The 15518-nt window shown below is 39.0% G+C and overlaps 1 protein-coding gene and 2 pseudogenes across 2 annotated transcripts in view; 2 read left to right on the top strand and 1 right to left on the bottom strand.

The window, feature by feature from the left end:
• The first annotated feature begins 1070 nt into the window (after nucleotides 1-1070).
• Nucleotides 1071-1488, top strand: LOC116635973 (annotated as a pseudogene).
• A 6689-nt stretch (nucleotides 1489-8177) lies between these two features.
• LOC116636445 lies at nucleotides 8178-8867 on the bottom strand (annotated as a pseudogene).
• Nucleotides 8868-12526: 3659 nt separating this feature from the next.
• ACTR2 (actin related protein 2) overlaps nucleotides 12527-15518 on the top strand; it is a 35148-nt gene continuing 32156 nt past the window's right edge. Inside the window, exon 1 of one of the 2 annotated variants that reach the window (XM_032410838.1) lies at nucleotides 12527-12718. In XM_032410838.1, the coding sequence (XP_032266729.1) occupies nucleotides 12671-12718 (48 nt within the window). In that variant the 5' untranslated portion in view covers nucleotides 12527-12670. The remainder of the gene's footprint in view (nucleotides 12719-15518) is intronic. The other variant, XM_032410837.1, reaches the window with a different exon arrangement.

Here is a 15518-nt window from a genome sequence, read left to right as displayed (position 1 = left end):
GTATTGTACCTTAATAAAATTTTATTTTAAATTAGATTTATTTTTTTAAATGTTAATTTTTAATTACATGGGAAATCCATGAAAACATCCCCCCTGTTTAAAAAAAAAAACTGGAATATTTTAGTTAAGGTAAGTCCTTTTTGATCCCTTTCAAATTTTGTACTCTCCCAAGAGGATATCAGCTTATCCTTTTTACATATATTTACATACCTAAGTAAGGGCATGGAAAATATATACCATTGTGTGTGTATTTTAGAAGAATCTGTATTCTTTTTTAAACTATCTGGATTAATAGAATTTGCATTGAATAATGCAGGGTAGCCACACTATCTTCCACTAAAAAACCTCTAATAATCTTCACTAAGATTAAATATCATTTTATAATATACCCCATAGACACAAGTTTTATTACACGTATTATATTGGATATATGTTTAGTTTTATATATGGTATTTATGCAATATACCTTTTATTATAGTGTAGATCTTTTTTACAACTTGTAATAAAATTTATGCAATAAAAGAGTCCTTGTGTACCTGTCAGTCAGCAAACCTCAAGGACAGAAAATTAAACTTGGAAATAGAAGCCTGTAAGAATCAATAGTAAGTAGCTGAGTTGAGGTAGCAACATATATAATCAGGTTGTAAAATTTGTAAAAGTGCTGCTAATGAGATTATGCTAGAGTGTTGTCCATACTGTATGTAGAAGCCTAAGGAAGCTCCCAAACCAAGGGTTAGAATTAATTTAAGCAAGATACCATATGATCTTGCAATTTATGTTGCATAGGGTAATGAAGCCTTGATAAAAAGAAAGCCAAAAAGCAAAAAATTAGCCATTGTTTATTTAGTACTGGGTATTCAACCTACCTACACACACACACACACACACACACAAAATTAGCCATTGTTTATTTAGTACTGGGTATTCAACCTACACTACACACACACACACACACACACACATGTTAAAAAGTCAAATGGTTTTCAGGGAGTTCCAACAGAGGCTGCCCAGCAGGGGTCTGCGGTGGAAACTGACCGGCTGTTCCTTGCAGGAGCTATCTATTGAAGACAATGTCTGAAAGCTTCTGCTTTAGAATTGTTGGCCATCATGATACTCCAGTTTTTGAAATGGAGTTTTTGCCAGCTGGAAAAACAGAATCCAATGATGATCATTGTCATCTGAACCATTCATAGCTCACACTGCTCTCAACCTCGTAGATGAGAACATGTGGCTGTCATACAACATAGAACTGAAAACTTTGGACAAATTCAAGGAGTGGTTTGATTCAGCATTTGTTACTGCAGGTCATGTGAGATTTATTATGCTTCATGACATAAGGCAATAAGATGGAATAAAGAACTTCTTTACTGATGTCTATGATTTATAAAGTTTGCAATGCATCCATTTTATGAACCCAGTTCTCCTATTTGATCAAGCCCATATGACGAAAAAGTTCAGTTTCTTGGGAAGAAACACCTTTTAAGTTGAATGCAGAAAAATTTGGAAATAAACAATGTCGCTACGATGGGGTATTCTCAGGAATGTGCACACTGTAAGTAACTTGATTAAATAGCCTGGAAAAGTTTAGGGGAAAAGTCCAGGGGCGCCTGGGTGGCTCAGTTGGTTAAGTGGCCGACTTTTGATTTTGGCTCAGGTCATGATCTCAGGGCTCCACACTCAGAGGAGAGTCTGCTTGAGATTCTCTCTCCCTCTTTTTCTGCCCCTCCCCTGACTCACGTGCATGCTCTCTCTCTCAAATAAGTACATAAATCTCAAAATAAGTCAAATGGTTTTACAAAGCTGATAATGTTGAACATCCAGTGCCGGCCTTATCTTCTCTACTCTCAATTTCTGCTTCCCCAAGGCGACTACCTTAAACTCTTAGTTGTTTCTTCTGATACTTAACTCCTTATTTCTGAACATACTTCTTCAGCTATTTCTTGATCTTTTTTAGTTTATTTCTTTAAAGATTTTATTTATTTATTTGAGAGAGAGAGTGCACAAGAGCAAGGGAGATTGAGAGAATGAGTGGGGGTAGGGGCAGAGGGAGAAGCAGACTCCCTGTGGAGCAGGGAGCCCAACGTGGGATTCGATCCCAGGACCCTGGGATCATGACCTGAGCTGAAGGTAGACGCTTAACCGACTGAGCCACCAGGTGCCTGATATTTTTCAGTTTAAACACCATCCCTTAACCATCTACTATGAAAGATCATTTAACTCCATTACAACTCCTCCCCAATACACATACACTTCCCTTCCCTCATCCTCCTAGCATCCAAATATAATATTTGATTAGACCATTATTTGGTATTTACACTCATACTGAGCCATGTAGTATACATAATAACATTTCTTTTGTATTACAATTTAAAATTTTTCCCTGGATTTAATCATTGTCTTATTTTTCCTTTGTTTAAGAAGTAATCACTAGTTTATCACCAAACTTTCCACTAGAAGTACATATATACAGCTCCCAAAGTCTTTTATTTTTATTTTTATTTATTTATTTGAGAGAGAGAGCACAAGCAGGGTGCGGAGGGGCAGAGGGAGAGGGGGAGGGAGAAGCAGACTCCCTGCTGAGCAGGAAGCCCAACACAGAGCTCAATCCCAGCACCCTGGGATCATGACCTGAGCCGAAGGCAGATGCTTAACCAACTGAGCCACCCAGGTGCCCCTCAAAGTCTTAAAATATATCAGATAATCTAGTGTGTATGTGTATGTGGGAAGTGAGGGAGAGATTGATTTCCCTCCTGAAGTACTCTGTCCTGATTCAGACTCTAGAGTGATGCACAGCAGATTCCTTGGGATTTTTGTTCTACCATCAGTCATGGAATTCTTATCTCACTTCTGTCTTGGTGAATCCCTTGTTTTCTACTTCTCATGATTTCGTATTTCTCGAATAACTGCCTCATTTTCCAGGAGTACATCCTTCAATAACTTTCTGAGAAATGGAGCATTGTCTAGAAAATTGTTTCTCAGTTCTTGGAAATAATCTTGTATTATTTCTCAAATTCTTTTTTTCCTCCTATTTTCTCTTCTTTCTTTCTGTAAATTCTATTATTCTGATATTAAATGTCCTGGCCTAGGGCACCTGGGTGGCTCAGTTGGTTAAGTGTCTGACTTTGGCTCAGGTCATGATCTCAGGGTCCTGGGATCGAGCCCCACATTGGGCTCCATGCTCAGTGGGGAGTCTGCTTCTTCCTCCCCCTCTGCCCCCCCCACCCACGATCTTGCTCTCTCTCAAATAAATAAAATCTTAAAAAAAAAAAAATGTCCTGGCCTGATCCTCTAATTTAATTTTTTTCCTATTTTTTTTCCATTTTATTGTCTTTTCACTCTACTTTATGGAAAGTGTCTTAAGCTTTATGTTCCAACCTTTCTGTTGAATTTTTTCTCCTATCACATTAAAATTTTCTTATCCCTCTGAGGACACAAAGATATTAATTATAATGATTTTTAAAAGTTCTCTTCTGCTTCCTACATTGTCACTGTTTTGGTTTTTGTCTTAGGTGTTAGAGATTCTCTTGAAGTGTTTGACGATCTTAGGTTGTCCAATGATATTTAGGAGAGAAAGACTGAAAAACTGACTGGAAGATGTGTGTTGGGCACTGAGTCCTGTTGATAGCGGGTTTTACTGTAGTATGACCTAGGAGAGTTTTGACTATTTTTGTTAGAAGGATCCCCAGCTGTCAGTGTCTATAGGAAAACTGATTACCAGTTTATTAGCAGTTCAGTAGGAAGGAGGCTGGGTGTCTCACTGTTTTGGATGTAGATTTCCCATTAATCTCCCTGTAGTCCCCAACTGTGTCTGTCCCTGAGAACAAAGTCCTTTGGCTTTAACTCACTCTGGAGAAAAGCCACTCCATTCCATGACAGAAGGGATGGCATGGGAGGCAGGGCGGGGTGTCATCTGGCTGCAAGGGCTGAACGAGGATATTTAGGAGTTCAGCTAATGTTTAAACCATTTTTAGTCAATTCCTTTTCAGATTTCTGCCTCAAGAAGAAGCTTGCTTTTTCCCCTTCCTAACCTCAGGCATTAAGTTTTAAGCTTTCTAAGGTTTGTTTAATGACTGCCATTCCTCCATCTGCTCTCCAACTTACAAGTATTTGTCAATCAGTCTAGCAACTTCATTTCTTTCTCTCTTTCTTTTGTTCATTTGTTCATTCCTTTTTTTGGCCTCAGGGAGTCTTTGTACTTGCAGTTCTCTTCACCTGTAAAGTGAACTACTTTAGCTTTTATCCTGAAAGTTAAAAAAAAGGCTTTATTGAGATATAATACACATACCATACAATTCACTTATTTAAAATATATACAACACTATATGTCAATTCCATCTCAATAAAACTAGAAAAAATAAGTAAATATTACAATAGAGTTGTGCAACCATCACCATAAGCAATTTGAGAACATTTCATTCTCCCAAAAAGAAACCATATACCCATTAGCAGTCATTCCTCATTTCTCTCTTCCTCCCCCACAACCCACCAACCTAGTTATAGACAACCATAATGTACCTTCTGTTTCTATAAATTCGCCCATTCTAGATATTTCATATAAATGGAATCATAAGTTATAGATGGAATTGTAATTGGCTTCCTTCGCTTACCATAATGTTTTCAAGGTTCATCCATGTAATAACATGTAGCAGTACTAGTACTACACTCCTCTTTGCAGCTGAATAATATTCCATTATGTGCTTGTGAACACACTACATTTTGTTAATCCATTCATTGGTTGATGGACATTTGGGTTGTATCCACTTTTTGGCCTTTATAAATAATGTGGCTATGAACATTTATGTACAAGTTTTTGTATGTGCATATGTTTTCTTTCTCTGGTATGTATCTAGGAGTAGAACTGCTAGGTCATATGTTAACTGTGTTTATCCTTTTGAGGAACTTCCATACTGCTTTGTAAAGCAGCAGTACCATTTTACATTCTCACCAGCACCATTTTACATTCCCACCAGCAATAGATAAGAGTTCTAATTTCTTCACATTCTTGTCAACCCTTGTTATTATCTGTCATTTTGATTACAACCATCCTAGTGAGTGTGAAGTGAAACCTCACTGTAGTTTGCATTTACCTGATGGTTTCTTTGATACTAATCAAGCTAAATTTCTTTTCACGAGCTTATTGGCCAATTTGTATATCTTCTTTGGGTAAATGTCTATTCAAATCCTTTTTCTATTTTCAAATTGGTTTAATTATTTTTATTATTGAATTTTAAAATTTCTTTATATATGCTAGATACAAGTCCCTTATCAGGTACACAATTTGCAGGTATTTTCTCCCATCCTGTGAGTTGTCTTTTCACTCATTGGATGGTATCTTTTGTAGCACAAATGTTTTTAATTTTGATTAAGTCCAATTTGTCTATATCTTCTTTTATTGCTTGTGCTTTTGTATCACATCTAAGAAACCATTGCCTAATTCAAGGTTATAAAGATTTATCCCCTGTGGTTTTTTAAAAAAGATTTATTTATTTGAGAGAGAGAGAAAGAGCAGGAACGGGAGGGGCAGAGGGAGAGATCTCAAGCAGACTCCACACTGAGCTCAGAGCCAATGTGAGGCCTGATTTCATGACCGTGGGATCATGACCTGAGCCAAAACCAAGGGTCGGACACTTAACCAACTGCGTCACCTAGGCACCACTACCCCCTAAGTTTTTAAAGAGTTTCATAGTTTTACCTCTTAAATTTACATCTTTGATCTATTTCAAGTTAATTTTTGTACATGGTGAGATGAGGGGAGAAATATGAACCTTTTGAATGAAGAATATCACAACTAAAATGCCAACTAAAACTATAGCTTATACACACTAAGTGCCTATGAGATTTGTTTTTTGATTTTAAAAAATCATTTAATTAACCTAGTTTTAAAACTATAATTTTTCCATTGGAAAGCAACTGCAGTGGCTAATTAGGTCAAAACCTTCCATTAGCTTTGGAAATGAGAAATTATGGGTCAGGCAAACGACTTGATTGTTTTCTGATCCAGTCAGGCAACAATCATTGATGACTGCTTAAACTATTAAGTGGCAACCTCATGGGGAACTCTGTAATATATCATTCGATAAAACCAAAATCCACTGAATAATCTTAACATCACTAACTCTGGGACATCCACACATTGTGTTTCTTCAAATGTGATGCAATAGGAAGTACATCTCACTGCCCATGAAATACTTTTACCAAATAGTTGAACCTACATCTAATCAAACTTCTAGATCTAACCACCAATTTCTAGAAAACATGGAAGCTAGAGGAATAAGACAAACAACATTGCATGGATACAATCAGCCAAATCCAGAGTCAGGACATTCCAGAGGACAAATGATCCAGGTTCTTCACCCAAAATATGGTGTAAGAAAAGAGAGAGGGAAGTGTCATAGACTAAAATAGGCTTAAGAGACATATCAACTGAATGCAATGTGCAGGCCTTATTTAGATCCTGATTGAAAAAAAACAAATGAAAGAGAAGAAAGAGGACATTTTGGAGACAACTGGGGAAAGCTAAATATGGATTGAGTATTAGGAGATAATAAGAATTTGTTAATTTTGTTGGCTATAATAATGTTATTGTGATTATGTTTTTAAAAGTCAGTGTGTGTTAGAAACACACACTGAAGTATACAAAGGAGGTAAGGTATGATCCCTGAGATTTGCTTTAAAATACTCCAGCAAACAAGAACAACAAAACTGTGTGTGGAGGGAAATTGATGAAACAAGAACAGCAGAAAGCCGATTGTTGCAGAAGTTAGCTGAAGTTAGCTGACGGGCTCATAGGGTTCATTTTACTATACTATACTTTTATATGTGTTCGAAATTTTCCACAATAAAAGCCAAAAACAGTAATCAGATTGATTATTAACCTAGGGGTGCCTGGGTGGCTCAGTCAGTTGAATATTTGACCCTTGATTTCAGCTCAGGATGTGATCTCAGGATGTGATCTCAGGGTTGTAAGGTCAAGCCCTGAGTTGGGCTCCACACTCAGAGTCTGCTTGAGATTCTCTCTCTCCCTTTCCCTTTGCCCCTCTCCCCAATAATGCTCTCTCTAAAATAAATAAAATCTTTTTTTAAAAAACTCTTAAAACTATTTAATCATAAAACACATAAATTCTTCAGAATTATTTTCCTCTAACCCTGAGATGTACTTATGTTATACAGGAATCCAAAAACAAGTAAGAGGCTAAATGAATTCAGAAAAAGGGCACTTGACTGGCTCAGTCTGTAGAACATGTAACTCTTGATCTCAGTGTCATGAGTTCAAGCCCCACATTGGGCAGGAGTCTACTTAAAATAAATAAATAAATAAAGTCAGGAACTTGGATAGTAAAGTATTTAGTTTATTAACTTTCATAATATTTATTTCCTTCCCCAACAGAGTTATGGAATCACAAATCACAGATTCCTACTTTTGTGTGTGTGCATATGTGTGTATAACAATTGTACTCTTTCTAGGCTAGATCTAAATCAAGGCAATAACATTATTTATAGTATTGCAAGATTTTTGCTTGGTTCTGATATCAATTCAATGTTAATTTTGTATTATCAAAAGCAAAGAATGTCCATGTAACACATCCTGTCTATAGTATCATCAAATGCCATAACAACATTATGTATAAACATCACTTAAAAATGTAACCAACCACAAGAAAGCAATCATACAAATCCAGGACATGGAACATTTCTATAGCCAAATGATCTGAACTCTTCAAAAAGTTAAAGCCATGAAAAAAAAAGTGGGATGACTATTCTAGATTAAGAGATTAAAGAGATTAACAAGGGGTGCTGGGGTGGCTCAGTCAGTTGAGCATCTACTCTTAGTTTCTGCTTAGGTCATGATCTCATGGGAGCCCACCCAAGGCTCAATGCCCAGCATGGGGTCTGCTTGAGATTCTCTCTCCCTCTGCCCCTCCCACTTGTGCTCTCTCTCTCTCTTTCTCTCTCAACTAAATAAATAAATAAATCTTTTTTTAAAGAGAGAGACATAACAACAAACACAATCTCTGAACCTTGATTGGATCTTGGTTTAGGAAGAAAAACAGCTATAAACGTGGTAGGGACAACTGGGGAAATACAAATATGGACTGAATGTTAGATGATATGGAATTACTGCTTATTTTTCCTAGATATAATGATACCGTGGTTTTGTAAAAGATGGCATTTATTCTTCAAGTGGGCCTGCTGAAGAATTTAGGAATGTAGTCCACTATCCAAAACATTAAAGCATTGACAGAGGGCGATCAGCAGGACGATGGCCACTTTCAGATCTGGGTTTTCAATGGCTCAATGGGCCACCTTTTTCTACTGAAGTATGAAGAGGACAGTGAAGGTGACAGACTTTTCAAAAATCATGACCAAGATGTAAAAGCACACTGCTGGACCTGGGCTACACACTGCAGAAGGTCTCCACATTCATCCAAACGCAGGGGCTCCCACTGCTACTACTCGACCAAGATGCTCATGGCCTGTATGCCCACATAGATGAGCAACTTGCCAAAAGCTGTGTCCCAAGAGGAAGGTGATGTGAACAAGGGACCTCTTCGATGAGATCTGCTAGGTACACATTTGCAAAGTGGATGAACAACATTCCTATAACTTGTTTGGAAGTGTCTAAAAACCATATCCTCAAAAGGGACGTCTTTCATGATTTGGTTCTTTGGTTTGAGCATCAACATGCTGAAGGCCACTGCACGTAGCAGCCCTCGCAAGAAGATGCCAAAACTGTGCAGTAGTGCAAGCCTCTTGCCTTGCAGTTCCCACCAGCCTTGAGGGCAGCCTGTGTGGCAGTCCCAGCTGGAGTGCCTAGGGGGCCCTGCATTGCCAGCCTGGCAGAGGAGCACAAGCCCCAGGCCACCCATGGCCTTGCTGCCTGCAGGCCACCACTCTCATTATGATTTTAATTTGTATTTCCCTAATGATTAATGATGTTGAGTATCTTTCCATGTGCTTATTAGCCATTCATAAAACTTTTTGGGTGAAATGTCTATTCAAATCTTTCACCCCCTATTAGGTAATTTGTCTTATTATTGTTACGTGTTCTTAATTTATTCTGGAGACAAGTTCTTTGTTGGATATGTAATTTGCAAAAATCTTTTGTCTTTTGGTTTTCTTAATACATGAATTAAAAGTTTTAAATTTCTGTTAAGTCCAATTTATCATTTTTTTCTTTTTTGAATCATGATTTTGGGGTCATATCTAAGCAATCTTTGCTTAACTCAACATCAAAAGATTTTTCTTGTCTTTTTTTCCAGAATTTATGGTTTTAGCTCTTCTAAATTTATTTATTTTTATCTTTTAATTTTTTAAAGATTTTTTTAAGTAATCTCTACACCCAATGTGGGGCTCAAACTCACAACCCCAAGATCAAGTGTTCCATGCTCTTCCAGCTGAGCCAGCCAGGCTCCCCAGTTCTTCTAAATTTAAATTTATGATCCATTTGAATTAATTTTTGTGTTTAGCGTGAGGTGAGGATCAAAGTTCTTTTTTTTCTCCACATATAAGAATATCCAGTTGTCCAAGTACTATTTGTTTAAAAAAAGATTACCCTTTCCCCATTGAATTTTTTTACCAGATTTGTTGAAAATCAATTGACCATAAATATAAGTTTATTTCTGTGCTGTCTATTCTGTACCATTGATCTATATGTCCATCCTTATGACATTATCATACTGTCTTCATTACTGTAGCTTTATAATAAGGTTTGAAATCAGTGGAAGTCCGCCAATTTTGCTTTTCTTTTTCAAAATTGTTTTGGCTATTCTGGCTCTTCTGCATTTCTATATAACTTTTAGGATCAAACTTGTCAATTTCTAAAAAGAAAACAACCTGCTGGGGTTTTGATAGAGATTACATTGGAATTTATAGATCAGTTTGAAGAGAACTGTCATTTTAATAATGAGTGTTGAATCCATGAACATGGTATGTTTACTTATCTAGATCTTCTTTGATTTCTCTCAGCAGTGTTTTGTAGTTTTCAGTATATAGGTCTTGCATTAAATTTATTTGGATTTTTCTGATGTTCTTTCATTTTCAGATTGTTCACTAATGACATATAACAATATATTGATTTCTGTTATGTAGACCTCATATCCTATGACCTTACTAGACTTAATTTTTTTAAAGCCCTCATTTCTCATGTGCAAAATGGGGATATCTACATAGCAAGATTTTTATGTGGAATAATATACATAAAACCATGACAGAGGAATAGAAATGAAGTCTCCCAACCCTCCTCCCCCAAAATAATCGCCTAAAATGTGTGATCAGATTATTTTGAGGAAAGTGAAATGACCAGGTCTTGCCTGGTATAGAAGGCAGGAGCCTGTCACCAATAGTACTGCATCTGAATTTGCATAATCAAGGGTTTGCTGCATTTTCATTAGTACAATGAATAGATGTTGATATTTTCTATCATCTGCATGTACTGTTTTTATAATTGGAAAAAAACAAAAAATGTAATTTCTTAAAAAGTAAAAAAAAAGTATGAAACTTAATTTCATAGAGAGGAAAAATAAAAGGACACAGCAATGCTTGAGTTCAGTGTGCTGAGACCAAATAAATATACTTCAAGGACAATTGTACAGTGCCAGGCACTGGGGCCACAAAAGGAAGATGTGCAATTTATGAACTAATGCACTGTTCAGCAGACTGAGGTACCTCAACAACTACTGAAGCAGGTGCAGAGAAGACATATTTCCCTGAGGCCTCCTATCCATCCTAATTTCTCAAACTTTCAACTACTATGGCAGCTTTAGTCTATTTTATATGTTGAGGTTCCATATAAGATTAAATTTGAGGGGCCCACCTGGGTGGCTCAGTCAGTTAAATGGTGGGCTCTTGATTTTGACTCAGGTCATGATCTTAGGGTCCTGGGATTGAGCCCTGCCTGCATCAGGCTCCACACTCAGCAGAGAGTCTGCTTAAGGATTCTCTCTCTCCCTCTGCCCGCCCCCCATGCTCCAGGACTCTTTCTCTAAAATAAATTAATAATTTTTTTAAAAAAAGATTAAATTCTAATAAAGCCACCTATGCCTTTATAAAGGTTTGAAAACCACTGGTCTAATAAAAGAACAAAATGAAAACTGAGAGGTAGCCTAGTCTTATAATACTGGACTGAGGGGTTCATGATCCAAGTTTTATTCTAGTCACTGCACACGTACAGCCATGTGAAGGGCACAATTCTAGTTCTCACCTCTCAAAAATGCTGGCATTTTTTCAAGATAAATTTTAATATCACTCATCCAATATTTGTTGAATGTAATAAGCACAATAATATTATTCATATATCCATGGTAAACTAATTAGTGAAGAAAGAGAGTAAAGAGCATCTTGAAGGTTATTGCAAAGCCTTCATAGATGTGACAACTGGGTCTTAGAGCATGAGCAGAAGTCTCTTGATCGATTAAAAAAAAAAAAAAAGGAGGGCGCCTGGGTGGCTCAGTTGGTTGAGCGACTGCCTTCGGCTCAGGTCATGATCCTGGAGTCCCGGGATCGAGTCCCACATCGGGCTCCCTGCTCGGCGGGGAGTCTGCTTCTCCCTCTGACCCTCCCCCCTCTCATGTGCTCTCTCTCTCTCAAATAAATAAATAAAATCTTTAAAAAAAAAAAAAAAAAAGGAGAGCCATTATAGGTAGAAAGAATTATACATTTAAAAGTATGTAAATAATAATCAATAGCTACCACTGAATAGATACTTACTCTATGCACAGAATTTTATCCTCACAACCACCCATAGAAGTAGAGGTTAGTATTCTTATGCATAGGCAAGGATAAATCCAAATCACAGAATTCTTGAGTGGCAGGGCCATATTTGAAACTAGGGTTGTCTGATTTCAAGGCCAAGACTCTGGGTTCAAACGTACATACAGTGAAGAGGTGTGAAGCAACATGGTGCTGCTGGAAGGGAAGTGGTGAGCGAGGGGGCTGAAAAGGTAGGCGCTCACTCCCGCTCACTTGACTAAGGGCAAATTGGGCAAAAAAGGGTTGGGCTGGAATTGGTGGTATCGGTATAAACGCATGACTTCATATGTGTGTATCCATCCCAGCTCTGATCCCTGAAGAGGCCTAGAAGCAATGACACACCAAGCTATGTTCAACAGTGGGGTCAGCGTGGATGTCGAGGTTTGTTTCCCCTGCTTTCCACCCTCCAGGCTGTCTCCTCTCGCCACATTCCACTGCCATCTCGCACAGATCCAGTGTCCGATCCAGTGTCCTTCACCTCCCTGTCCCTTTTGCAGACGGGTAAGCGGGCCCCTCAACTCCTACAGCGCCTTTGGCCGCAACGTCCACTAGATCTGCCGCCATTAACGCCCCGCGAAGCTCCAGAAGCTAGAAGCAGTTAGGGAAGAACCCGGTGGGCGGTGACCGCTACGGCTGAGCTGGAGCCGAAGCTGAAACCGGAGTTGTGGGCGGGGCCTCGACACTTCTCCGTCTCTTATTGGATCTCACTACTGCCAGTTTCGGCCTCCTCCCTCCCATTTCCCCACCCCTTCCGTGCAGACTGTACCTTAAATGGCGGGTGGGGTTTGGCTGCGACTTCCGGTTGGGGGAAGAAAGTTGGGCTGAAGGAGGGGCCGCGAAGAAGGAGGAGGAAGAGGAAAGGGCCGGGCGGCAGGGGCTGTAGGTCGTTCGGCGGCGGCGGCGGCTCTCTTCCGGGCGGACGATGGACAGCCAGGGCAGGAAGGTGGTGGTGTGCGACAACGGCACCGGGGTAAGCGCCCGGCGGTGAATCCGTGGCCACAGGCCCGGGCGGGGATGTGCTAGTGGCGCTTGGGCCCTCGGCGCCCGAGGTTGTACCCCTGGGCCCTCGGGCCGCCGGGACCGAGGGGCGCGGGACAGCGCTTCCGGCCTTCGCGGGCGTGGGGAGTGAGCGGACTGAGCCCAGTCCTGGTCTCCCCGACCCTGCCACCTCCGCAACTCGGGGTGAGGGCGGCGGGCAAGGCCGACGCTGGAGGGGGATCCAGTCCGCTGCCCTACGGTGGCCGGCTCCGCGCCCCAATGGGAACAATTGGGCTGAAGGGCTGGAGGGGTGAAAGACTGGGTAGGTTTGTTCGATAAGGGTTCCATTTCCCAGGGTTACTGGTTCTGTAGAAAGGAGAAAGACCCAGAGGCCTTCCTCTTCCTGTATAATTGAAGATACCGAACGGGAGGCAGGAAACGGGTTTAAAGAAAAAAAAAGGGAAGTGCTGTCATGCAACGAGCCGCAGCCCTTTCGCAGTTTTTGGGGCGGGGGGGGGCAGTTGAGTAAAGCATCATTTACTTTTTGTTCTGCATGCTGGGAATTTGGCCTCCGTGCAGCCCCGCAGAGACAGTATGTTCTATTGATCTTGGGAGATGTAGGACCCCTTTAAGGCCCAAGTGTTAATTGTGGACCTTGGGGGAAGTTAACCAATTTTGGTATCCCCTCCCCCATTTTTTTCCCTTAGATGCAGAACACAGATCATGTTAGTCTTTAAGATTCAAAAAGGCAAATGATTGTAAAAATCTGGCTAAAACACTGATTTGAAAGTTGTTGCTTTCAAACCTCCCTCCCCTCGCCCCCATTAAAAAATAACTTATTTGGAGTAGCACATTAGAAGATAGAAATGTTACTTATTTGGGATGAGTTCTATAGTGATCATTTCCCCCTGCATTACAATGATTACTAACCATTTTGGAGTTGCAATATTTTGTGACTTTTCTTTTTCCATAAATGTGACGTATAAATTAAAATAGGCTTCCAGTTATGGAGGGAATAAATCACAGGGATGACAAGGACTGCATAGGAAATATAATCAGTGGTATTGAATAGCATTATATGGTAGCTACACCGGTGGTGAGTGAGCATAGCATAACAGAGTTGTCAAATCACTATGTTGTACACCTGAAAAAAAAAAAAAGATTTTACTTGAACTTTAAAACATTTTGGAAACTGGATTGTTGAGGGGAAAAAGGGAGCTGATATTTACTGACATAATACTGCCCTTACTGTGCTACAGACTTTTACAAGCAATAATTATACTAGTTTTATATGAACTAAGTTAAAAACACGATAGTAAGAAGAGTTATAATGGGACAACCATACAAAATGGGATACTTAAAAAAAAAGATCCACCACTGTGGAAACATATCTAAAATTTATTGTTAAGTTAAAAAAAAGTTTTAGAATGATCCCATTTATGTGACTGTTCTGGGTCCACAGACTTGTACATGAAAGTTTTAGAGGGAGAGGTATGTTCAAAGCGGTTACTTGTGAGCCTGGGGGTAAGAGTGAGGGAAGATGGGAAAGACTTCATGACTTTTCTGAATTATTGGGAAGTGTTCTGTTTTGTTTTTTAACAAAACATGTGAGACTGTCTTTAAACCAAATTAACTATAAACATTTCTTACCTTTTTTTTAAAGATTTTATTTATTTATTTGACAGAGAGAGACACAGCAAGAGAGGGAACACAAACAGGGGGAGTGGGAGAGGGAGAAGCAGGCTTCCTGCTGAGCAGGGAGCCCGATGCGGGGCTCCATCCCAGGACCCTGGGATCATGACCTAAGCCAAAGGCACACTCTTAACGACAGCCACCCAGGCGCCCAGCATTTATTACTTTTACAGCTAAAACTCAGTTAAAGGTGCTTAAAAAAAAAAAAAAAATAGTAGCCAGATTCCCCCTGTAGTCTCAAATTGACCTCTAAATAAATTTAAAACTTTAAAAATGGAATTTAAAATATTTTTAAAAATATGTCTGATACTCTCTTTAGAAATCAGAGCCAGTTATATTTCAATGGATTCCTCCTCTTTGAAAGGGTAACGAGCTCTGTATTTGTAGTGTATGAGTTTTTCCATTCAATTAGAATAGGATTGTAAGCCATGAGTTCATTTTTGTTACTATTTCGTTAGTTTACCTGAGTTAGAAAGCTGATTATATGTTAATGATTAGGCTTATGGCTAATCCATAATTTAAGAATCTTGTATCTTAAGAGATCAGTAAAGGAAAAATGTACTTAATTTGAACAAAATTTATGTATTTGGTGTTACATTTCTAGTTACTTTAAAATTTTATCCGGATTTTCTATAGACATGATTGGCTTCAAATGAAGAAACAGTTCTGATGTAATATGTAGCTAGGAATGCTGTGATATTTCTGAAAATTTAGAAGATTCTAAATACAGAAATTATTTCTTACTTCTTATACTTCATAGTCCTCTTGATTTTGTTTAGGTACCGGAAGCTATACTGAGTTACCTACAACTAAATATTACAGAAGGTGTTCAAATTTAATTTCTAAAAACTTGTGTAAATAGTTGTTACCCTAAAGCAACTGGCCTCTTACATATTTTAGGTTTTAGACTTACAGGCTATTTGAGAAATTGATTTTGTTTAACTAGGCCCTAATTGGAATGCTCCGAGTGGGTGACTCTTATGATCGCATGCCAGATGTTGGTCCTGCCTCTCTTCCCCATTAGCTCCCAAATAGACCAGGGTCTCTCTTTAGGGTGGCTTAGAGGAGGAAAACTTACCTGATTCCAATAATTTATGCAT

This window comes from Phoca vitulina, unplaced genomic scaffold (assembly GCF_004348235.1).
Source record: "Phoca vitulina isolate PV1807 unplaced genomic scaffold, GSC_HSeal_1.0 scaffold12, whole genome shotgun sequence".
Lineage (NCBI taxonomy): Eukaryota > Metazoa > Chordata > Mammalia > Carnivora > Phocidae > Phoca > Phoca vitulina.
Note: the sequence above shows the minus strand (reverse complement) of the source record. Positions and strands in the feature narration are given on the sequence as shown.